At 42.8% G+C, this 25,918-nt stretch overlaps 1 protein-coding gene across 1 annotated transcript in view; it reads left to right on the forward strand.

The window, feature by feature from the left end:
- SSBP2 (single stranded DNA binding protein 2) overlaps positions 1 to 25,918 on the forward strand; it is a 170,840-nt gene that overhangs the window by 25,928 nt on the left and 118,994 nt on the right. Inside the window, exons 2-4 of the mRNA XM_026035299.1 lie at positions 13,079 to 13,151; positions 19,138 to 19,199; positions 20,912 to 20,996. Of these exons, the coding sequence (XP_025891084.1) occupies positions 13,079 to 13,151; positions 19,138 to 19,199; positions 20,912 to 20,996 (220 nt within the window). The remainder of the gene's footprint in view (positions 1 to 13,078; positions 13,152 to 19,137; positions 19,200 to 20,911; positions 20,997 to 25,918) is intronic.

Genomic DNA, 25,918 nt, shown 5'->3' on the forward strand with positions numbered 1-25,918 from the left:
TGCTCTTTGGAAACAATTCCTGGTATCAGAGGAAGGTTGGCTAGAAGGCATCTCTGAAGGTCACGTAGTCCAAATTTCTGCTTTAAGTGGGACCATCAGGAGCAGCCATCAGGTCAACCAAAAGCTCAGCTTTGTCTAACTGAGCTGTCATGAAGGCCTCCAAGGGTGGAGAATCCTTGGCCTTTTCCTCTTGGTGCACCCTCCTGCTTGCCTGATCTTGCTTAGTGTATTCTATCCTGGAAAATAAGCAGAGGTGGCAATAACTTGCTTCTTCTAGAGAGGAATCGCGAGTGGAATTATTTTTGTCAGTTATCTGTGTTCAGTCTCAAGTTTTTATGGCTGATACAGGGCCCAGGATAAATTGAAAATAAGGTAGATTTTTTTTATGTCTTGTACGAGATCACCGTGTGCAGAGATTGATTTCCATCCACATGTTGCTGAGTATCCTTGGAACTGAAGGGAGGAAAGGAAGAAGCGCTGTCATCAGTAGCTATGTTTTGGTGTGACTTGCACAAAATTCCCATCAAACAACAAAGGTTTTTGCAAAGTCTGTTTCATAACTATGATTTTATTGTTATTTTGAGAAGAAAGGATGGCGATTTGTAAACCCACAGAGTTAAACTGTGTTTATTGTGAGGACTGAACATTTTTGAGTGCCATTTACGGACTCAAGGAAACGTTTAATACAAAATACTGGAGACTTCACTAATGAATCAGAAATGACCTTTTCCGTTGTCTTTCTTTCCTTTTTAATGCTATTGATTGCAAGTTTAACGTAATTTTCTGCACTCAAAGAAAGATTGCAATTGTTCAATAACTTGAATTGACGTTTATTTGGGAAAAGTATATACATGCTGAGTTTATAGCTTAATATATAATTTTGTAATTTAGCATTTAAAATTTTTATATAACATAAGATTATAGTTTCATGTTTGCTTTATCGTAATGCCTTGTCAAATTTAAGTGGTTGTGAAAAATCCCTATGCATCCAGCCTTTCCAGATAATTATGTGTGTAAGGCATGAAATCGGGGAATTATAGGTTTTTTGGTTGTTTTGTGTGTGTGAAATGTAAAATGGTAAAGAGAAGAATGTAGTTTGGTGGAAAGAGTGAGAGACTTCCTAGCTTTCTCCGTCAGATAATACTTGAAGCAACTTGTACAATAACTCTTGAAGAGTCTCTAAGTACTTTTTTCTTCCAGTAGTACTAACTTTTCAATGCAGCTTAGTAAAGATAAAGGCTGGTAGTCTGGAGGAGAAACGGTCAAAACGTTGTCTCTTCCCTTGCTTCTGCAGGTGCAGTTCAAAAGAGTTTTAAGTTTAGGTGTCTTGCAAGTCTTATTTTAAATGAAATTCAGCAAGGCAGATCTCCTGCTCTCAAACACAGAGCTGTGATGCCCTGCAGACTGTTGCTTACTCTGGACTCTGTTCCTAGGAGTTCAGGAAGAATTCAAGAACTGAAGATGCCTTTTTTGTCCTGGTAGCAAACAGCAAATGAAGTAAAGATGGCCAAGATAGTGTGTGTGGACTGCAGTGTGTATGCGCACAGCTTCCTGGCTTGAGATCAGATCTTTTAACGCCATAAAAATAACTCAGGTCTCTTTCTCTGTTTTGAGTAGTATGTCAACGGTTTCTTAAAGACAAATATTTACTGAATATAAATATTCATATTTAACACAGAAGTGAAAAATATGTGAAAGTTGTGCAAGTCTTTTTGTTCAACTTCCCCGTGTTCTAAAGAAATAATTTGATCAAAATCCTTAAAAATGTCACTGAGAAGAGACTGGAAATACTACTCAAACAGTAGGTTGAACTGGAGCAGTGGGCAGAGTAGTATTTGTATTTAAATAAACTATTCTTGAGTGCATCAGAGAACAGAGTGTTAGAATTTTGTGCTATTTTTACAGAGGATGTTTACATAAAATGCCTTAGCACTGATCAAATCGTGGAAAATGTGTTCTGAAACTCTCCTTAGCAAAGCTACCTCCACCCTGCAGTTGTGGCAAAAAAAAAAAAAAAAGGAAAAAAAAAGCTCTCGAGCATTTTTTAACTCTAATGCTTTGAGTCGGCACTGCTGCCTTCCGTCTCCATTTCCTCTTGGTCACAAGCTAAGTGCAGCTCCCCCTTGCTGCGCTGGCGCTGCCCGCTTTGGTTATCCCAGGGGGATGTGAGGCTTGTAAACGTGCTTCCATAGGGGCTCCGGTGGAGCCGCCCGGAGCCGTGCTGAAAGCTGGGCACCGCAGCTGCCCAGCTGCCCGGAGCCCATCTGGCTCCCACACACCACCCACGCCCGGCCCTTTCTGGAGCGGGCGCAGAGCCCTGGCATCGCGAAAGGCGCCCGTGGCTGGAGCGAGGCTCCCGCCCGGCCGGGGCTCCGAGCCACGGAGCTGCCGCCGCGGCCCGGCCTTGCAGGCCACAGCTCCTGGGCGGCCCGCGCGCCGCGATCCCGAGCACCACCGGCTTGCGCCACAACAGGCTGGCTAGCAGGGGGACAAAAAGAAGACTGTTAGCAGTTCTGCTACCAAATATCAGCTACCAGCATGGAATCCAGTACTGTCAGCCCTCTTTTCCTGCTTTCCTTTCCTGGAAGAGCAGCAAGAAGCAGCAGTTCAGTCAGGCAGCATTAAAGTTCCCTAGCTGCGCTCTTGGCAGGACGACCTCGCAGCTGCAGGGTTTCTACCATTACTGTTTTGCTTTTTGTGGACTGTCTGCTTGTTAACTATATTCCCAAATATCTTTCTCTCCTGATGAAATTCCTTTTGTATGGAGTGTATTCTCCTAAAAAAAGAAAAATCTGTGAGAAGATTTTTTTTTTAATGACTTTTCAAAAGAAAATATTCTCTCTAACTTCCATTTTGGAGTCAACGCGGATTATCTGTGAGAATGTAAAATATGTGAGTTTGGTTGTAAGCGTGCGCTGAGCAGGCTCAGAGAGGACTGGAAGCTCAGCAGACTTGCCGTGCATGGACTGCAGGTTGTAGCCGGGCGCTCGAGCTTTTCCGGAGCCGTGACTGAATGGAGTTGTTGTGAGTACGCTGGGGATCTTGGCTAATCCTTCTTGGCCTCGATCCAGCATGGGGAGCAGCAAGAGACTCCCCCCAGCTGTTTGCTCAGCACGTCTCTATCAGCCGGAGGGAGACGTGGCAGGCAGGCGCCTGCAGCCTTCCAGCAGCTCGGCCAGCTGTGCCGGCACTCGGCAGGCAGGTGCCACGGGGCTGGCAGCGGTTCGCCAGCTGCTGGGACGCGGTTACCACGCCGCGTGCGGCTGACCCATGGGGCAACGGCGGCCGTGTGGGGAGGCCGCCTGCGCGGGAAGCTTTGCAGCACCAAGCTGCCTGCGCACGAATTCGCTCTGCTTGCACTCCCGAGTACCTGTTTGTCATCGGTTTTTAGGGAAATTCCTCGAGTTCTTTCACTTTGGTTCCCTGCAAAGAACTTGCCCTGAGTGAAGAGCAGGCTGCAAAGCAATGGGGTGATCCTTGCCAGCTGTCAGCACAGCAGCATTTGGGAAGTCTCTGATTCAACCAGATGCTTGGTTGTCACCTTATTAGACCACAGCGTTTAGAAAAACAAAAGTGGTAGCACGCCTTTTATTTATATAAAATAATTTATAGAATATTTTATTCTATTAGAGGAGAGTTAATGTGCTCTATTCTTAAAAAATAAAGTCAACGGTCTGTTTATGGCTTGTCTGATCCTAAAAATTAAAATTCTGGGGTGCTAAGGATTATTTCTGCATATTCTGTAAACCCATGGGCCTTTCCTTTTTCCCTTTTCCAAAGATGTGTCCTAGTCTTACCTTTCTTCGGTTCTTCCAGGTGCAGAGAGCACTTCAGCCTGTTCATCTCAGCGCTGCTGAGGGAAAGGCTTCCAGCCCTCCCACCTGTAATACAGCTGTATTACCAAAATATTCTTCAAGGTGTTTCCTGTGACTGTTACTACTCCTGTTGCCATATTTAAGTAGCGGTTCTTTTTTTTCCCCTACTTTCTGAAGCGGGAAGCAAAGCAGGCATCCAAATTTCAAGCTTCTCTACATTTTTTTTTTCCTATATGCTTTTTTTTTTCGCTTTTAATAATAGAACTATATCTATTTGGGGAAACTAAGTGTGCTCTTGCTACCTTATTAATGTCCTTTGCACTTGAGCCATTCTGATTTTGCACTCTGATTTTGTTATTATGTCCTTGCGGTGTTCCTTAATACTCAGTTATTTTTGTTGTTACTTCCTTTTCTTAGATTACTGAGGAAATTTGGATGCAGCTGGGGTAGCCTTGTATTGTGCTTCCTATCTTTCTTCCGTGTGGTATTTGCTGTTGTGTATTTTTTTTTAATATAGTCTGAATCACTTAATATTTTCACACTTTTCTTTCGGTTATTTATTTTTTGAAGAAACTCTTTCTTCCTCCTCCCTGAATTCGTTGACTTCTGGAATCCGTAAGCTTATTCTGATGCTTTCAAGCGGCCTCTCTCTAGAAGGGAATGCTCTCATTTCACAATCATTCGCAGAAATTGCTTCAGACATTACTTTTCCTATAGATACACCGGGAAAACCTCCTCACTCTGAGGTAACAGGGCTCTGGAACAGGTTGTCCGGAAAAGTTGTGAGGGCTCCAGTAGTGACTCCTGACAGTCCTTGTTGGGCATCCATCCCATTTAGTGAAAGCATTAAACATAGACTTCCTGAGAAGAGCAAACTCCTGGCAAAAACATGGATTCTTCCAGGAGCCAGGTCCCAGATGCAGTCAGGTTGCCTCCTACTTGCCTGGTGACGAAAACGGGCCTGATTCACACGGCAGTATCGGGGCAGCTCTGATCTGAGATGAACCTAGGTCCTTCGCGGGCACCTGCCTGTATGTGTCCGAGCTGCCTCCCTCGTCCCTCCTCTCCCGGTGCTGCTGCAACCAAGTCAGGAGGCCCTTCTGCTCCGCGACAGGCAGCAGCTCTGGGAACAGCAGCAGCATTTCAAGCTGGCCCTGCTCTCGTGCTTGCAGTTGCTGCTGCCGCCCAGCCCCGGCAGCCCCTCGCCGGGGCCGCCCTGGCTGCAGTTGCTGCTGCAGGTGAAGGCTGCTGAGGTGGCCGCCGAGGTGGCTGCCGCTGCCCTGAGCGGGCTGCAGGCCCCTGCGGCGCTCACCAACGCACACGGGACGGCCGTGGGCAGCGCGCAGCTGAGAGCAGGAGCAGGAGCCGCTCAGAGCAGCCCAGAGCAGGAGCCTCTCAAGCCTCTCGGTGCTGAGAAGGCATCGCCTGCCTGCGCTGGGCAGGGGCTGGAGCACGAGGCCAGCAGCAGCCTGGGTGCGCTGGCCACGGCAGACTTGCAAGGCGGTCCTTGTTTCTCTATTGGCGTATAAATGCAAAGCGTCTCTTTTTTTCATGCATAATTTTAAAACCTGTCATTTAAGTTACCGGCAAATTTTGCAAATTAATTTTTCCTTTGTATGTAGCAAGTGACAAGTGACAGGTAGTGAGCATCAAAATCCAGTGTTTTCAGTGTCGTGGATCAGTGTCAGCGTGGTTGCTGTTGAGAAAGGAGTCTAAAGCAACCTTTTGTGGTACGTAACAAGTGCTTAAGTCTACAAAGAAATGTCATACACTAGCTGCTGAGTTAGATACCACCTACTGGTAATCCCGGAGCAAATGTATAGCTTTAAAGTTTGTGGGTTTCTAAGGCCTGTGTTTGTGCTCTGCTCTCTGTGAGAGGCTCTCCCTAGGACAGTTCCATGCTGTTAGCTCTGCTTACTGCCAGGGCAGGATGCATTGCATTAAACTCTTTAACTATAGGAAATTACATACTAGGGGGAAAATAGCATGTAAAAACCTGTTACTATCCCATCTGAAAGCAGCAGGGAAGACCGAGGTGATCACCTTTATTACCAGAAAGAGGTAGAAGCTCGTGTGTTTATAAAGGGGGTGAATTTGCTTTCATTGGAGAACGTGTTATGTTGCTTAACATTTTCTAAGCCACCATTTAGCGAATTTGATAGCTGTGATAGGTGGAATAGTTCACGCGTTTAACTGACACATGGATAAAGGAGGGATAATTGGAAACTACTTGGAGATTCCCTTAAAATTGGCATACCTGAGCTGCTGGCCACGAGGAGGAAGTGCAGGCGCGGGCCCAGGGCTGCAGGCAGCCCCGCTCAGCCAGGGGCTGCTCCTGTGGCCTCTGCAGCAGCCTGCCGTGGCCCTTGCCTGCTCAGTCACTGCTAACCAACAGAAAACTACCCACTTTCTGTTTCTTTTTGTTTCTCTCTTTCTCTGGGTTAGTTTTCTAACCAGCAGAATAAAAGTAAACTGTAAAGCAGAGGTAATGGCAACTGAATAGACTGAAAGAGCGGAGGTTGTGATTCCATAGTGGCCATGGAGAAAATCTGCTTTTCGATAGAGTGTTGGGAATTGGGAAATTTGGAAATGCCCGTTTGGGATTGAAAACTGTCCCATTCAAAATAAAGTCTACAAAAGAATGCTTTCGTAGTGCAATATTTTAAATCCCTTTAAAATCCCTTTAAAACAGGCTGAGAACTGAGAGGAAAATGAATTTGAAACTGAATCAGCATCAAATGGAAATAGTATTTGGAGCACTGTGTGTTGTGACATTTTAGCCCAAACCAAGACATCCTTAGCAGAAGAGAATATATGAAACCATAGTCAGTTAAATGCTTGTGGGAGAGACTGCAGATCTCGCCAGAAGATGTATCTCTGATTTTGTCAGGAAATCCACGGACACCAGATGTCCAGTTTTTAGTTGGATACTGGTGCAGAAGTTAATGTGTTGCCAGAAGCAGTTTTGCTGACAGCTGAAATCCATAGATACGAGGAGATTAAGTGGTAAACTTATGAAATTAGCCCCACAAAAAGAGTTTGTGAGTTTAAGTGTATGGGTAAACTGAGAAGAAAAATGTTATATCTAATAGCACCAGAGTAAGAGGGTACTTACTAGGTTACAACTGCCTTTTGTCTTGAAGTTGTATATACAGCCAAGAAGAGGAAGAGCAAAATGAATGAGGTATCGTTTCGGGATGACCTCCAAGCAATCAAGTAGAATAAAGAACAGAAATGAAAGTGCCTCCCCACAAACATGCTGTGTGAAGACTGTAAAACCAGACTAAAAGCAGGTCAGACTAAAAGCCCCAAACAGTTTGGGGCTTATACCTGTCTTGACTATGTGCAGGGAGAATGCGTTCTGCCCTCTACAAATAAAGAGAGAAATCAGTGCAGATGGATAATGTCAAATACATACATTTTTATGCTGCCTGTGTTTGTAGGGTTGTGATAGGATCGCTCGGAAAAGGCAGTGTACACAGTCGAACCAACACCGAGTGTCTCCCTTGGGACATCCTGTTTCCTCAGACCAACGGTTGTGTTTCATTTAACACGCAGGCGTTTCTCAGAAAACCCATCACATCGTTGGTGGGACAGAGAGCACTGAGATTAATACAAATAATATTTTGAGCTGGAAAAGCGCTTGGCGTGATTAGAGGCTCCTGAGAAGTGCAGCCTGCTGGCCTCAAGCTATACAAACACAAATGTAAATCATGTGTAGGTGAACCGGGCTGCCTGGCTGAGCTAATGCGCCGAGGTGCGTGTGTACAAATAAGTCCTGTAAAGCTGAGGCTGCCATTCACGCGCTTGCCGAAGCAGCTGAGAAAGTGTCAGCACATTCTTGGGTAGCGTTGGGGTTTGATGCTGCAGCTGAGCGAGCCGATGCTGCCCCGTGCAGCAAGGCTGCGTGGGGAGGGCGCACGGGGAGTCTGCAGCGCTGACCTGGTGCTGCAGCCCCTCGTACCTCTCACCTCTGTGCTGAGCTGCCTGGATCATCCGCATCACAGGGACTGCGAAAATGATCAGCAGCAGCATCAAGCAGCGGGGAGAAGGGTGGTCTGGCCATGGCAGGCAAGACTGTTAAAAACAGGGAATATTTAAAGGAACTACTTACCCTTTTTAGCTGAAATTGACCCAACTAGCTTGCCAACAGGAGCTTCAGGTCAGTTTTTCAACTGCTGAAGTGATGGGTTGGAGAAAGTTTGCTCAAAAAACTTAAATGTGAAATGTTGCATTTAGCTGATGTATTGTATCTTATGTATGGGTCAGTGCAACTCTCTCTTACTTTAGAGAATGAGATTTATAAGTTATGTACATCAACGAGATTCCCAGAATCTCAGGATCTGGAGAGTTTTAACCAAAACAAAACAAAAAATTCTGCATCTTTGCATGGGTCAGCAGCAGTGATTCTGTGATACTCCAAGACTCCCGAAGCACAGGAAGGAACATTTAAGACCTGTTCTACAGAACTGCTTTTAAATGTTGCTCAGCTGCTTCACTCTTCTACATACAAACTAGATATTGTCTATGGGCATTGGTTTATTAGTTTTCAATGTGATTTTTCTTACTGTAATATTAGGCATTTTACAAGGCAATTGTATATTGTCTGCAGAACTTCCCATACAGAATTAGCCTTAAAAAAGTCTCTTAACAATCCCAATATGATAAGTTTATTTCTGCAGTATTCAGATCAAGAGCATTCTGACAATATATATGATTTTTTAGAAAAACTGACTGTCCAACATTAACAGTGTGATGGCTGTTACTGGCAAAGGTGCTGCTAACATCCAGGGAATAAGCTGACATATTTCTGCATTCAGGCTCATTCATCGGCATAGATTTTAGGAAAAAGGCACCGGTTGTTTAGCCCAGTTGTGAGAAGGTAGAGGCAGAACTTAGGACTTGCTTTGGCGCACTGCCAAGCTTGGGGAGCTGGAGGCTTTCCTTCTTACCCCCTCTGATTTTATGGCTTTCTGTGTAATGGCTGCACAACTGTGTCATCAGTTAAAATATATATGTGTATTTTTAGTTGTGGCAAGTGGCTAGTAAAGCAATGGAAGTAAAGCTTTTCCCAGCTCAGTGGAACTCTGTGTGATAGTTGCCTGCTCCTGGCAGGTTTACCGGGCAGTTCGAGGAGGAAGCAGGAGCTGATGCGGCAGGAGCTGGATCTGCTGCAGCTGGAGCAGGAGCTCCTCACTCTTCTGAGCCCAGCTTCTGGGCTGCAGGGTGGAGCAGTGTCCGTTCATTGTCTGTTCTTGGGCTTTTTGACCCAAGCTTTGTGCCTGTAGGGCAAGACAGGGCACAGTGGATCACCCTTTGTGAATGCTAATGTGCTGTCCTGGATTGAGACACAGCCACTTCTCTAAATATGTATCTTCTCACTGAACTAATAATGATGCTGCCATTTCCCTCTTTGCAAATATTTTGTTCCTCCAGGAGTTCTTGCTGTGACTTGAGCCCTTGAGACAGCTTCCGTGCCAGCAGCCACCGTCACTGAACTCCTACCTAAGGAGCAGATTCTTCTTTTGAGTGTGTTGTTCAGGTACTTGCCAGTCAGAACTGTGGGTGTGCAAGTAGGACACAGTCTATACCTGCACTGCCTTCTGGAGGCAGCTGGCATAGGCTCATCCAAACAGCCAGAGGAGTAGCCCACGTACAGGCGGAGAAGTCTGCAGGAGTCGTGCAGGGAATGTGACTCAGAGCATGGTTGGGTGCTGAAAATACACGCAGCGAACGTCCTCTTCAGGCTTCAGGTTTTCACTAGCACCTTTTATAGAAAGCTTGGTGTCATCTTAATTTTTGATTTGAAATTGAAGAAGTTTACCATCTACTTGTCATCAGTGGACCCACTGCGACAACCATTGCAGTTAACTTAGGGAGTTGCACCCTAACAGGGACAAGTCATTGCCACAGCAGGCTGACAGTGACTGGGCTGTATTTGCTGGTGCTGTGTGCTGGTAACGGGTTTCCTCAGATCTCCTGAGTGGTTCATTTGTGCAGCATATGACTGAGCTCTCAAATAAGAGCAGAAACACCAGGAAGAACACACAAAGTGAGCAAAATCGCAGTACTGTAGCAGTAAGAACCAGGCAGTAACTTTTACAGAACCCATGGCCTGTCTTGACAAAAGTTGTGGCAGAATTCACACAAATTGATTAGCAATATTTGCTTCTCACGTTACTCATAGGATGTCAAGAAGTATGTAAATATGAAAACGTAGCATATGTCTGCTTGCTGCTTTCCCACCCCGTTTCTCACACCAGTTTATTGAGTAAATACTCTCTTTGAAAATGCCACTTTGAACCCTGGTGACGGAGACTTTCTCGTTATTGTTTTCTTAGACATCTGCTCAGATGTGAACTAGTGTATTGCTGTGTTAATTTTATATACTTGAACTGTGGCCATTTTTATCTTATTCTAATCTTTCTTATGTCATAGTTAAAGTTACTATATCCATTAATCCCCCTTGTTACCCTGCGTTGCATCTTTTTTGCTGTCTTTGCTCAGAGCATCAGTTTTCCTTCATCCTTTTGCTGTGACTAATGCAGTAAAACAGTAGTATCTTTCTTTTGATCTCTGTGGCAAATGCCTTTATTTCTGAATAAAACGATAATGTTGTTAAGTTTTGTAAAGACCCCCTGACAGAGCAGTAACCAGGGATGGACCAGCGAGGTAGATGTAACGTGACGCAGCTCTGCCGCCTGCCTCGCGTCTGTTCGGGGAAGGGGCTCCCCGCTTTCCTGCGCGAGGAGTGAGGCAGCTCCCCTGCCCAGAGGCAGATTATCACAGCTGCGCCCTTTGGGAAGCCTCAGGCTTGCACCATTTACCTCTTCCTGAAGTCGGCTCCTCTCCCCCTTCAAAAATGGAAGAGTTTAACCGGTTCATTTCACAGTTAGTATAGTTAAACCGACATAAAAATGTATGCCGAAGAGCAGAAAATATTGTTCTAATTTTAATTACAGCTCACTTGGCACATTCCGTGTATTTGTATTGAACTTTCAAGGCTGTCTCCTTGGTTGTTTTAATCAAGTTGTGTTTTTGGAAGGCTCCCAGGCTGCGCTGCAGCGGCAGCAGCGCCGCGGCTCTCCCGCCTGGCACGTGCTCCTCTGCAGATACAATCCAGGAGTCCTGGGATGAGACGTACAAAGCTGCTTAGAATTAAAGTCTTGTGCTGGTGATTTGGGTATCATGGTACAGTATTTGCTAAAGCTTTCGACAGACGGCAGGCTTACAAAGGTGGTGTATCCGCAATAAACTGCTGGTTCTTTCGCTGTTAGCTTTCATTTGCTGGCTAGAAAGGATATGATCACACAAATCCTTTTATCTGGACTGCACGCTTCATGTTTTGATAAGAACAAAAAAAATGTGCGTCTCAAGACATGAAATGTTTTAAAGTGTTGCTAGGAAAATAAGTCATCTTGGTTATTGTAGAAATAGTTCCTCTTCTGTGCCTCCGACATCTTTCTGATCTTAGATTTTGTCTCCAACCATTTATTGCTTAAAAATTTAATGACAGTTCAACTGGCAGGGATTAAGTCAACAAGCTTTGACTTTGTTTTTGACAGGTGCTGGTGTGCTTTTGGGAAGCCAGCCTCCAACACAAGCGATCAGCTCTCTCCCCGGTGCTCACAGGAGGCATTCCCTGTACCAGGCCTGCTCCGTGTGGCACTCGGGCACTGCCCTTGCTGTGCTCCAGGGGAATAACTCTTCTCCTTAGCCTTTTATTGTTGCCCTCCAAGATAGGTATTTATTGATAAATATTAATATGTTTTTATGTGAAAATACCAAATAAAATCTATATACAACTATTTTGTAAAATATAAGAATTAAGCAGTGGGTAAGCTTCAAATCATATGCTTAATAATCATATGCTTAAATAAAAACCATTATTTTTGGTTATATGAAAAAACAAAGTTTTGCTTTTCATGTTGGGGAGAGAGTGAAGTAGTGTGAGGATCCTATGTTCAAAGAACAAACAAAAAGCCCCTCCCAGATTTTAGAATTTCACACCATTTCCCACCAGGTTGCTACAGTAATTACTCTTCTGTCATTGCCATTACAGCAGTCATCCTATCCAGTATCTATTGCCTTTTGAGAAGTAACAGGGGTGGAGAAATTCTGGGCTGCTCTATTTTGTTTAGTTAAACTACATCTTTCTGAATATGAATAGCAAAGTGTTTCAAATAGGAACAGCAGTAAATTACCAAGTCCACTCAGATTTAACTTCTTAAAAGCGGTTTAGGTAGCAGTTTTAAAAGAAACGCTGCCTTTCTTTTCTTTCTTGCACTGACTTTTACTGTAAGCAATTTCTAAGTATTTATATTAAATCATTATTTGTAAGAGAGATGCACATCTCAGTAAGTGAGACCTTCAAAAGGCAGGAGCTTCCCTGGAGAAGAAGCTGCAGGTTAGAAGTGCTTCATCTTTAGTTTGCTCATCCAAATCTGGTCTGTCTGAACAGAAGCTGTTGCTGCTGCTCAGCTCTTCCTGCGTGTTTGCAAAGGTGCTCTCAGCTGGAGCTTGGTGCACAGAGTGCTCCAGCTCCAAGGTATTCAGAGTGTCTTGCTCTTTTTGCAGCAAGATCCTTGTGCAATTCCGTTGAATTCGGTGAATTCTGCCGAAGATCACTTTTTGTGAAGATCCTCTTGGAAGTGTGATGGTAATTTGTAGCTGGGTGGTCATGCTCGGAGACACACATGTTGGAACAAACCTAACAATCTGTTTATACTCTGCTGTGTAAAGGGATGGGGCTGTGCTGCAGTGGTCCTGTGGCTTCGGCCAGTGCTTTTTCTGTGCAGCTTAAGGTTTGTGTGTTCCTTGAATAAACGCAGGCTATTGTCCAAATGAGCTCCAGCGGGACACATCTCCCGTACGACAAGTCTGATGGGGAAAAATAAGCCGTGTTACAGTATGGGTATATTATATTTACTGTAAGCATGCTATAGTGTGGGCAAATACGGAGTGGCAGTAGGTCTGTTGTTAGCTAACTGGGCACCTGTCCAAATATCATTAAAAATATTGACATTAAGTAATTTGGGGTTTTAATAATATTTAATTAACTACTATTTAAACACCTCTGCTCAGGTTGACCTACACGTTCTTGCTTTAGAAGTTCAGTGCAGATAACAGATTTGACAGGTGCAGTGCACAGTGTTTTCTGAGAGGGAACAGCGTGCGCTCCTCTGACTTCAGAAATCTTCTGCTTCTAAAAAGAAGACCAGGCAAATGCACGGTACTTATATATTGTCTCATTTGTTTTTCAGATTAGCATTGTACGTATATGAATATCTGCTCCATGTAGGAGCACAGAAATCTGCCCAGACATTTTTATCAGAGGTATGTTTCCCTAACTTTTTCTTTCTATTATTTATAAGTGTATGCATGTAAAATGCATGTAAAATAAGTGTATGCTGTTTTAAAACAAACGTCGTGAATGTCCTTGAGTTTCAGTTAACACTGAAGAGCACAGACTTCTGTAAAGAATCCATAAAGGCTGGCATGCCAAGCCCTTCTACATGCCATAGTGTGACGGTTTGAGCTGTGATCTGTTACCCGCTGGTCTCTGCTTTGCTGCTCTGCTGAGAAAGATCCCCCCTAATAAGTGCTCTGGTTAGAGAGCGCACTGAGGGAGGGTACTGCTTTCTGATGCTCCTCTAATTTACTGTTGATACCTCCAGCTGTGAATAATGTACCATCCTAAATACACAGCAATCAAGTCTTTTACATCCCATCGTCATCTGCTTGCAGTTCTTATTCCCTTAACCCATGCTAATTTCAACATATGTTCTTTACATTCTTCTAACCAGCTCTCTTCATCTGGTTATGACTGTAACTGAATCTAAACTGTATGATTCTAACTGAATCAGTTATGACTGTAACCATTCAGAGCCTATTTCTTAAACTCTTTTTAACAGCTAAATGGAAACACTTTTTTCCTGTTACACAGCAGTTATTACTGTGAATAGTCTCTTAAAGACTTGTATACAGTGTTCAAAGATACGAACAAAAAAACCTTCATCCTAGCATTCTGTATTTATTCTGGGATACATAAGTACCTGTGCAGTGAACATATTGAAGTCTTTTCAGGTTATCATTGTTTTTAATCTTCCTTTGAAGTGGTTCTAACAACCGAGTAGTGAGCAGGAAGAAGTACAAAAAAAATCTAAATGTTATACTTAGAAGATGAGCTGCCTCAACTGATAGTCCTTCCAAAGCTCTAGCATCCTCTCCTAGTGATAGCTGTTTGGAGGTGGGAGAGGAGAGGACAGGAACAGAGGGGCTGTTCGTGGTAGCTATCATACAAAGTTCACATAGCGCAGCTAGGCAGAGGGGCTACATCTATGTTAGTATTAATTTCTGTCCCTATTAACATGTGATTTTGACCATTGTTTTCTCTCTTGGGAAAGCAATGGGAAAATAAGAGAGAAAGAAAATAAGTCAAGTATAAGTCAAGTATAATCTTGACTTTTGCAAGCTTGCAAATAAATACAATAACTTGTAATTATTTACAATTATTCAAAAAATTCTCTTTGCTCATTTTGTTTTGTGGTATGTTTGCAAAACGAGCAGTTGACTGGTATAACATTTGGATTTTAAGAAAATGTTCAAGGCAGTGTCTTTGAACTTTGTGTTTAAAGCTGATTTGAACTTGGCTTATAGAGAAACTCTCCAGTTGAACCTTCAAATTCAGACTACAACCAAACAAAAGAGAAGGAGGAAGGGACAGCAATAAATAAGAAGGTATTGGCAGGAGGTGTCTGCTGGATCTCACACAGAGCTGTGAGCCTGCTTACCCTTTTCATTAGCAGCGCAGAAGGGAAAATTTTGTGCTGATAATGTTTGCAAATGATTGTAGGTTGAAACAAATGGTTGCTTTCACTGCCGTTATACCAATGAACCTGGAAAAAAAGCTGCTGTAGGGGCTGGAAGCCTCCAAAGGAGGTTCAGGTTGCAAAAGCAGGACACCAGTATAGTTAGGGTGAAATAATCTAAAATACAAAAGTTAGTGGTAAAAGCAAGAGTGAAGAATGGTGGTGGCTCTTGGAGCAGATTGGCCTTTACATCATGATGTCCATTAAAGCCACAAAATACCCTTCCATGTCCCCTGCGAATCAGCTGTAGTTGTTAGAAAATTGATATTGTGATGGAGGATGAAAATGAGAGAGGAGCAGTTGAGAGAAGTGCAGAAGAGTCTAAATGACAGTGGTCACAAGCCCTTTCTGGATTTCTCCCAGGGACTGTGGCTGGGTGTAAGGGAATGAAATTTAAAAAAGAAAAAATTTAGGTTGCGTAGCATGAAATACCCCTGATTTTAGATAACTTGGAGATGCTCCTCTTGAGCATTCCTGCATTGCTGTAGTACTTAGTTCAGTTTTCATAGAGCTGAGTCACAAGTGGCCACATTCTGGAAGGCCTCTGCTGGGCTGTCTCAGTGACAAGGTCACGTATAGTTTGGATGCCTTTGTGGACCTTGCTGAGTGCGCTCTTCAAAGCTCTGCTTTGCCTCATCTCTCTAAAATGCAGGACCACAAATCCAGGAGCCGTTTCCTGGGTCCCTGGATTGCAGATGTTTCATGGATGTTATCAAGGATGTTTCATGTCTCTTGGTCAGCAGTTCCCTCCCTTCAGGAGACATGGGCTGAGGTCATTGATGGAAGTAACTCCACAGCTGTTGCACCCCCAAATGCTTTGGGTTGTATGATGGGCAAAATGGCCAATCCTTAGAGTATTCAGATGGGGTACCCCAATTTTTGAAAGGGAGGAAGCTGCTCTGCTTCAGGATCTTTCCGTAAGAGCTGGTCCCGAGGACAGGCATTATAATGACTGGTCATTGGAAGTTGCAGCCAGGGAGGAATAGATCCATGAGCTTGGCCGGGCCCTCTACCGAGGCATTTCCCATTTAATAGATCACTGGTAATCAACTGAATGGATACAGCTGACCATGTGGTTACTTTTTATTTAATAACTCCTCCTAATTCTTTTTAAGTCTGTATGTTCACAGATTCACAGAATATTTAAGGTTGGAAGGGACCTCTACAGATCATCTAGTCCAACCTTCCTGCTCAAGCAGGCACACCTAGAGCATGTGGCACAGGGTGGCATCCAGGCGGGTTTTGAAGATCTCCAGAGTAGGAGACTCCACAACCTCCCTGGGCAGCCTGTTCCACTGCTCTGTCACCCTAACAGTAAAGAAGTTGCTCCTCACCTGGAGACGGAACTTCTTGTGCTTCAGCTTGTGGCCATTACCCCTCGTCCTATCGCTGGCCACCAGTGAGAACAGCCTGTCCCCTTCCTCCCTGCATTCTCCCTTCCTGAACTTATACATATTAATCATATCCCCTCTGAGCCGTCTCTTCTCCAGAGAAAACAGGCCCAGCTCGCTCAGCCTCTCTTCATACGAGAGATGTTCCATTCCCTTAATCATCCTGGTTGCCCTTCTCTGGACCCTCTCCAGAAGCTCCACGTCCCTCCTATACTGGGGTGCCCAGAACTGAACACAGTACTCCAGGTGCGGCCTCACCAGAGCTGAGTAGAGGGGCAGAATCACCTCCCTTGACCTGCTGGCAACACTCCTCCTGATGCAGGCCAGGATGCCATTGGCCTTCTTGGCCACGAGGGCACACTGCTCACTCATGGTTAACTTAGTGTCAACCATGACTCCCAGGTCCCTCTCCATGGAGGTGCTTTCCAGCAGGTCGACCCCTAATCTGTACTGATGCCTGGGGTTATTCCTCCCCAGGTGCAGGACCCTGCACTTATCCTTGTTGAACCTCATGAGGTTCCTCTCTGCCCAACTCTCCAGCCTGTCCAGGTCCCTCTGGATGGCAGCACAGTCCTCCGGAGTGTCGGCCACTCCACCCAGCTTGGTGTCATCCGCAAACTTGCTCAGGGTGCATTGCATGCCCTCGTCCAGGTCATTGATAAACAAGTTGAACAGCACCGGGCCCAGCACTGACCCCTGGGGGACACCACTGGCCACAGGCCTCCACCTGGACTCGGCCCCATTTATGACCACCCTCTGAGCTCTGCCATCCAGCCAGCCCTCGATCCACCGCACCGTTCACTCGTCTAGCCCACTGTCCCGGAGCTTCCGTATGAGGATGTTATGGGAGACAGTGTCAAAAGCCTTGCTGAAGTCAAAGTAGACAACATCCACGGCTCTCCCCTCGTCCAGCCAGCCTGTCACCCCATCATAGAAGGCTATGAGGTTCGTCAGACATGCCTTCCCCTTGGTGAATCCATGCTGACTGCTCCTCAGCAGCTTCTTCTCCTCCATATGCCTGGAGATTCTCTCTAGGATGAACCGCTCCATCACCTTTCCGGGGACAGAGGTGAGGCTGAYCGGCCTGTAATTGCCYGGCTCCTCCCTCTTGCCCTTTTTGAAGACTGGGGTGACGTTGGCTTTCTTCCAGTCCTCGGGCACCTCCCCTGCTCTCCAGGACCTCTTAAAGATGATGGAGAGAGGCTGAGCGATAACCTCGGCCAGTTCCCTCAGCACTCTTGGGTTCATCCCATCTGGGCCCATAGATTTTTGAGTGGCCAGTTTGCCTCAGACTACACAGACTAACACCTACCAGGTGAAACAGAAGTCCCAGTATTTTGGAAAACGAAACAAACCCTTCAAAGAAGAGTGTGAAATACCTCTTCAGTGGCTTTGGCTTTTATTCATGTGCTTTCATTCTAACTAACATTTTTTTCTAGCATAGTTAGGTTAGGCAGAAGTTCCGCATTGTGAAAGGTGCTTTTTATATTTTAACTGCTGTTACATAGAATGCAACACAAAATATGAATAATTTTTTCTTTAATTGCTTGTTTTATTTGTTTTGTGTTTTAAGCTCCACATAGTTCTTTATGCCAAGGTGGTTGACAGAAGTGGTAGTATCCTGAGCTTACCTTTCAAAATTGTTTTTAAATTGCAGAATGATTTTTGAATGGTTGTGCATACTTAGATAGTACTTCAAATTTATGTTAGGTAACTTCATATGTTGTGCTTATGCTGAGAAAACTTTTTAGACACTAATCCTATATATCCTCTTGCAAGCTATTTAAGGAGCATATATATGGTTAACATACTTAATTCAACCATTCCTAAGAGTTGGGTGTGGAAATTAAGTTGGACACGAATCCCAGATTTATTTCCTTTGAAAATTCCTGGCTTGACCAATGCCTCCTGCAGTATGAGCACTGAACTCTGGTATAGGAGTTTTAATACCTCCGTATGTGTTTACATACCTTTCATATTAAGACTGTTTAGGCATTTCATTAAAACAAGGCTACCCTCATCTGCCATTGCTTCAGCAGAATCTGGTAAGTGTTTGAACAGTTATTTTTTACAAATTTGGGCAGGCCACTGCTACGTGTAGCTGCAACTGGAGGGGCTTGGAGCAGATGCAGTGCCCCGCTGTGCACCCCGTTTCAGGATGAGCCCGTCTTCCTGCCAGCCGGGTGTGGCTTTCTACAGAATCTTACGTTATTCCTTGCAGAGCTCCTTACAGCTTTCTGCTGGATTCATTGGAGCCCAAATGCTGCACTTTAGCAGTCCGAGTTGCTGATGACTGTATCGCTGGGATTTGCAAGGTCCCGCAGGGAGGCCGGATTCTCCCCGGGTGTGTTGGGTCGTCTAGCAGATTCGCTGATCAACCCCCAGCGTGTGAAGCCAGAAGCGGGGATCCTTAAGCTGCCTTTCCTTTGGAAACAGCATTAATTCAAGCAGCCTTCTTAGGCAGGAAAGCAATCTCAATAGCACCTCTCTATTCAAGAGTTTGCCCGTGCAGCCGTACCAAGGCAAGCGGGTTTTTCGTTTTCTTTGGGCCATGGGAGCAAGGGTGAGAGCTCAGGTGTTACTCACATTTGTGCCATTGCCTCTAACAAGGAAGTGCTCCTTGAGGATTGTGGAACATTGGCTCCCTTTGGATGTGGAGGGAAGACTGCCACCTGCTGAATCCATCACATTTGTTCTCTCTCTTAGGTGTTTTTCTCAGGGCAGATTGGAAAGTCTTTTAGATAAGTTCTGGGGAGTTGTTTTTCTAACACGTTTTTTGTGATGAGCTTTAATGATGCAGGGAGACCAAATGTGTCCTTAATGAAGTTATATTCAAAATCTCTAAAAAGACATTTTAAAATATGCTTTGCTAAAATAAGAGGTATCAACTGTACTAGTATGTTTGATAAAGTAAGCAATATGGCCATCCAGATCGATAATGAGAAAGCCTTTCATAGCTGTAAAATCTTTTATTCTTCCTTTTTTGTTATCTGAATAAATTGTGCAACATTTTGTAGTGACAGTGATCTCAGAGTGGTGGTTTTTTTTTCTTTTTTTTAGATAAGATGGGAAAAAAACATCACACTGGGGGAGCCCCCAGGATTCTTGCACTCCTGGTGGTGGTAAGTGTCAATTTTCTTCTCTGATTTTTAGAATATGCTGATGGTGAACTTCAGTGACTGCAGGCAAGAAGTTCAGGAGAACGTTGTGAAAAGGATATGAAGATGAGGATCAAGAATTATTTTATTGGAAAGTGACAAAAGAAAGAAAATCAGATAAAATAAGTTTAAAAATAATTACATAGTTTAATGTTATTCACATTTTTACTTATCAGGTATATATTCAGTCCAAAAAAAGGGACTCTTTTGCTCTTGTTGCTGTTGGTTTTTTTCCATCACTGGATGAAAAGAAATACCGTATACCAGATCAATAAAAGTGCAGCTTTGAATGAAGATGGCACGCATTTCTTTGTTCACTGTCTTCCATTAGATTGTGCCTTTAAGAGGTCATTCTCTATGTCCTAAATAACTGCACTTAGAAATTATATGTATATATGTGCATATTAGCTGTATTTATATACACATACATAAATAATGTAATATGTATAACATATAATATGTGTTTATATATACACACAAAGCCTCTGCAGATAGATGTGAGCTTCCCCAGTCTTCAGTCCACATGGTAGTCATGGGAAAAGCAGATGAAAGCAACGAGGTGCCCCAAAGCTGCCAGCCTTGCTGAGAGACAGCGTACGAGAGCGTGGCCTTGCTGCTGCACCAGCTGCCTTTGCACAGTTTCCCTCAGTCTGGAACACAGGTGGAGCACAGAGCTCCCTTGTAATCTTTTATGCGTGGCACTACTTGCTTATATGCATCAGTGTGCAGAGAGAGATTGCTGTATGCAAAATTCCAAAGGAAAGGAGTGCTCGTAGGCACTGCCTTGTAGCTGCATTAATTGAGGGGTGGAAGCCTGAGGAACTCGTACTGTGTTTCTCTGATACCAGCATTATTCTTGATTTTCCTTCTTTGCAGAGGAGTGGTTAAATTTTCTGCAGTTCTGTACTCTGGTGCTGGACTGAGATACAGGGGATTATGTCTAAAACAATAAAGAAGCAAAATGAAAGTCCAACACATTTTGTTATTTTGATTGTTCTAGCATATTGTTAATTTTATTCTAGAAACTTTGTGGCTGACGCTGCTATCACAGCTAAGTGTCCTGCATATGGGTAGCATGTTAGAGTCGTATGTCTGTTCATGTAGGAGTATTTTAAAGGCAGGAAAAGAGTTTATTGGAGTATCTTAATTTCTATCGATAACAGACAGAGCTTTAAGATTGCTTATTTGCTATTATTCATATGCTTATTTCTCTAGGAACTATTGCCTAAAGGACAGTATTGGGCCCTGGAAGAACTCCCAGCATTCTCTTCATTTTCTTGCCTTTTCCCAGTATAATCGTAGCAATCTCTCCCTTCCAGTGCATTGTGGCAGTAAATTGCACCGGTCACAGAGGTATGAGGTCAAAGGCAGAGCTGTACTAATTTGCTTTATACTCCAAAAGCTTATATATTAGACTTACTTCTGAGTTTATGCTACTGTGATTTTAAAGGAATACAGCACTGCTTGCCTCAGAGTATCACATAATAGGGCTTTATTCTTCACAGACATTTCACAAAGCTAGATTCTTTCATGGAGGTAAGTGTTTTCAGCTCTTGGCTAGAAAGTGGTCTGACTATTTCTATTTATACACATGTGTGTGTGATGTACTCCATGAAGTCTACACAAGAATTTTAATGATTTTCTTCTCATCATATCTGTAACTTCTTCACTTGCAGTGTATTTTGGGATCTCTACTGTGCAGCTCCAGAAAGACGAGAAACATGCGAGCATTCAAGTGAAGCAAAAGCCTTTCATGACTATGTAAGTTTTGTATTTCTTTACCACATTTTCATCAATTGTATGTATGAATGTGCTAGAGAAGTATTTCTGTAGGCCAGTGACTCACTAATACAGGAGTCTGTCATATGTAAGTAACTCGTTTGCTTCCAGGGTGCCTTAGAATTAGGACTGTCTAATCCTTTGATAACTCAGTGCCATATGGGAAACTCCTGGAACCCCCTATCACAGGTCATGTTTTAAACCCATATCACAAGTCATGTTTTGAAGCTTTATCAATTTTTGATAAAGCTTCAAAGTTCTGTCCCATATATTTGTACAGAACAAAGGACATCCCACTCTCTCTTCCCCATGGACACATCAGCTCAGCCTCAGTTGCAATGGCCCAGGCCAAATGGAGACACAGATATGTGTTGTCTGCCTTAATGTATGCTTTTTTTTTTTCCAGATACTTTTATATACTGAAATAAGTATTTTTTTTTGTCGTGGTAGTAAACGCACTCACTCGTGGAACAAATTAAATGTAAAATCATCTGGTCCAAGAGAACAGCAGAAATAGAGGGGAGGGGACGGAAGTATTATGCTAGTGCTAGCTCCATTGGGTCCTGATTCAAAACAGAGCAGGGAATTTGGTGGTGTCTTGCCTGCAAGGACCAGAGAAATGCTCTGGAACCCAGGGACCATAACACTGCAAGAATGAGTTCCCTTTTCTCCACCATCATAATGGAAATGGGGAACTCCAGAGCTTTGGATCTGCAGGGCAAAGTTGGAATGGAATTTGGGATACATTTACTATGGCAGCTTTCTTCCATCTGGTGGTTTCTTTTCTATTGACAAAATCCACAGGAGGGTGACTGAGCCACGTTTATTATTCCTTTCAGCCACTCATTTAATAAAAAGTGAAGGTATAACTTTACTCCATGATACAATCTGAAACCTCTTTGCTTGAGTACTTTCCTGGTCTGTCTTACAAATATTTATAGTTATTAAAGAAAAATATTTCTATACATAAAATTAAAATTAGAATGTCATTCCACAATGCCTTACAGATACAAATTTGGAAGAGCTTAGATGACACAATTAAGTGTTCATTTTCTGTAACATATTAGATTTAAGGGTATTTACCTGAATTATCATAATCTGTAGTTAACAGATGTACCATCAACACAGAGCTATTCAGTTTTACCTACCTACAGACCAATGGCACTCAAATACCCTGTCGTTGGTGGTTAGATTTAGAGGCTGACTGACGGGGGAGCTTAGATGACTCTGCTCAGTTGATGCATGGATCACTCAGGTGTCATAATCAATGAAAAAATGCGTGAGGGGAGAAGATGGGGAAAAAATATGAGGAAGTTTCCATCCACCAAAGTATTAAGGTAAAGTGTGTTCCTCAAATCAAGTCCAACATACTGTAAGAAAGCCTTCTCCAGTCTTTAATCCCTTTTCTCCTTTAAATAAGCACTTGTGGAGAAAATATACACTATTTCAGTAGCTTTGCTGATGTTTTGAATATTTGTTGTTAGAGCAAGATTCAATTCCATTCTAAAGAAGAAATAGTTTTATAGTCGGGAGTGAGTGTAGTGAAGTGAATTTGTGGAGATCGGAATGCACAATGTGAGAGCTGAGTTCTGCCAAGTATTATTCCTTCACAAGAGAGTGCATATAATAAAAAGCAAAAACCTCACAAAATCTGTAAAAGTTGTTGTGAAATCATTTTGAAATGAAACTAACAGTGAGAGGAAATTTTAAATGACAGAAGTCCTTGAAAATCAAAGAAGGAGTGAGAGCACTATTGAATGTGAATTTTAGAGTATAAAAAGATGATCAGAGGATTCAGAAATATGTTTATTTCAAAAATTGTTGTCTTAGCATCACTTTTAATGTGTGTATGACTTTTTCAACTCTTGTTTTATTGCATGGTTTTACTCTCAATTCAGTCTGCTGTGTGTTGTCATAGTACAGAGTAACTGAGCAAATACTCCAGTGACTTCTGTGTGTGATGCAATTGGGTGCTTGTGAGAGCATTTAAATTACTTGTAGGGAGTCTTGTTTGATGAAGAATAAATGAGGTCATGATGTGCTTCTGTATGTACATCACTCTGAATAAGGAAGGATAAATGTTTATTTTAAAATAATTTGGTTTATTTTATAAGTACATTTCCTGAGTATTTCTATAACCTACACTTTGTTAATCTTTAGAGGTGACAGGAGAAACTAGCTGTTGCATGGTTGCTGTCACAGATGAAATAAGCTTGTCTGATACCTAGCAAAACTGATGCTGCTGCTTGCTGTCATGTGGCTTCTGCGTAGTGAAATAATCTGCATCATGAAACATGCATGCTTTTGAAATGTTATGTTTATTTAATATGAGTGTGTGGTACATCCATATTAAAGCACAGAACAAGTAGTTATGTGATACAGACAAGTGTATTTCGCAGTAGTTGAACGTAAACAATCCCTAAAAGCTTTGTGAAATTGTGCCCCATGTAGAGTTTTGCCACTGACTCCAGGGAAGTCAAAATTCCCTCAGCAGTGATGACCAGTCACCGAAGTCTGGCTTCCAGGTCAAGTTGAGCCAAGGCGGGTGACCATATCGGGACAGTGCTGGTAGACTGCAGATCAGTCCCAGAGCATTTGTAGTTGTACCAACATATTTAAAAGTTGTAATTGTCATGTAGAAAATAACACAGAAAGCTTGTTTGTTATTTCATACTTGCAATTGAGATGTTTTTTAAATCAAGTGTATGTCCTCTTGGGCTTTACTCTTGGTGGATATGTGAGTGGTCCGTAGCTCTTGCCTCAGACAAGTCACATTTAACACTAAGCAGCTTGAAGCAGTTGACTCAGTGTCTCTTCTGTCTTTGTTTCTGTGAGAAAAGTAAAAGTTTAGAAATGTTTAATGGAGGAGGAGAGAACTTGGGCATGATTTAATGATTTCTGAAGAAGTGCTGCCTCAAACAGCCAGTCCGCAATGCACACAGGTTGACTCATAAAACGATTAGATAAAGAAGGATTTAATTGCTTTTCTATGTTAAGGTTCACAGTATCTTAGCTGCAGTAGGAAGTATTATGCCATGTGAATTCATTTTTTTTCATTCTTGGGGAAAAATGAGTTACAAGATTGATTTCGTTATTTAATTTGTCGTAAAATTCCAGCTGTGCTTTGCTTGTTGTTGAATAGAGCTAAATATCTGCAACTGGACTTGATAAATTTGCAATATAGTTGTGGGGGGAAGACTAGTAAAATCCTTCTTCATATCTGTATATAGCATTTTCTTATAAAACAGTGTGTATTAAGCTTTCTCTAACAAACAGTACGTATTAAGTTTGCCTAATAAAGCAAACTAGGCCTTGCCCTTGTGTGCTGGTCAACTTATGCCACTAAAGCTGTTCATGACGTTGGCATTGAAACAGTAAAAGCAAAACTCCCTTGTTGTTTTATATATATATATATGTATATATATATATATAGTTGTTTATAGATATATAGTGTATAGTTGTTTTTTATATATTCAGTTATATGTGTATATGCATTCTCCTCTGTAGAGTAGCATCCCTGTTGCACAGAGACGGTGCCTGGAGGTACTATTTCCTTGCCTTTGGATGGTACTAATAGAACTTTTGATTTTATCAAGCTGGTGAGAGGAGAAAAATCTTTCATGGCTGACAGCAAGAACATGAAGTGACTCTCAAGGTGGAGGCTATAACTGCCTGCAATACTAACAACGTTCATCTTAGCAGAGATCAAATAAATAGGAAAGCGCAGGCCCCTTCTGGCTTTCAAAGGAATATATGTTCATACTGAGTATAAATGTGTACAGTACATATTATCTAAAAGGAATTCTAAGCTTTTTTTTTTTCCTAATTGAGATTTGGAGTTGGAAAAGTTTTGCTTGGGTAACATTTACGTAAAGGTAGCATTTAGGTAACATTTACGTAAATATACTTCAGGCTTGAAAAGACAAATTATGTCTTGAAAGTATATATGCTGAATCAGAGAAATAGGTTCTGCCCTTGTATTTAATATAAACATTTTAGAACTGGAGTTAGAAATACCTTATTATGTTCCAGGTAACTCTGGAAAGAAAACTGGTGCTCACCAAGCCTGTCGCTAGGGCAGACATTTCAATGAGAATAGTTTATTTGAAGCAGAGAAGTCTCCCTCTTTCTTTTCCAGGTACCTATTACTTTGGCTAGAGGAAAATCTCTATGTGTTTTGGAAATCTCGTGAAAAAAGCCATCATTCAGCATTTGAGTGCTCTGAGGCAAAAATCAGTGTTTGCTGTAGAAAGGGTTTTCCTTTCTGCGGTGCCCTAGGGAAACCTCTTCCTCTCTCCCATCAAGGTCTTGTCTCTCTGGGTTTTCAACTGAGTTGTTTTGCTGACAGAAGCAAGTTCCAATGTGAACATTGTTCCCTTCTCCTTTCCATGTGTTTACAAACTGAATTTTAAACTCACTGAGTCAAAAGGCAAAATAAAACATAAAATCTTGTGATTCCTCAGAGGAGACTGTCGGCTTTTAGAGCCATCCTGCCCGTAAGTTTCTGACTGCCAGTAGTGGCCATTTTCCTGTTTCCCTCTGATTTGTTAGTGTGTTTTAATAGTGAGCGAAATGACAGGGAGTTTAGCTGTACTTCAAGGTTGCAGGGTATTTTAACGACCATACTTTAATGAGTTCCTTACAGCTTTTGAAGATCTTAAGTGATGGAACTCCGTTCTCTAGAGTTACTGGGCAGGGTGCTTGGGCATTTGAGATTGCTGATCAATCTCTTTATGTTAGTATTTTATAAAAACAATTTGAGTGCCAGGATTTTTTTCTATTTTGTGTGAAAGAAAAGGGAAAAAAAGCCCTTTTTTCCCCCTCTTCCTTGTTCCCAGTTTTCTTCAGTAGAATGAAGAGACACTTCCTTGCCATAAAGGCCCAAAAGACTGTAATTGGTCATA

Source organism: Nothoprocta perdicaria, unplaced genomic scaffold (genome assembly GCF_003342845.1).
Source record: "Nothoprocta perdicaria isolate Ctin4 unplaced genomic scaffold, notPer1 scaffold_1, whole genome shotgun sequence".
Taxonomy (NCBI): Eukaryota; Metazoa; Chordata; class Aves; order Tinamiformes; family Tinamidae; genus Nothoprocta; species Nothoprocta perdicaria.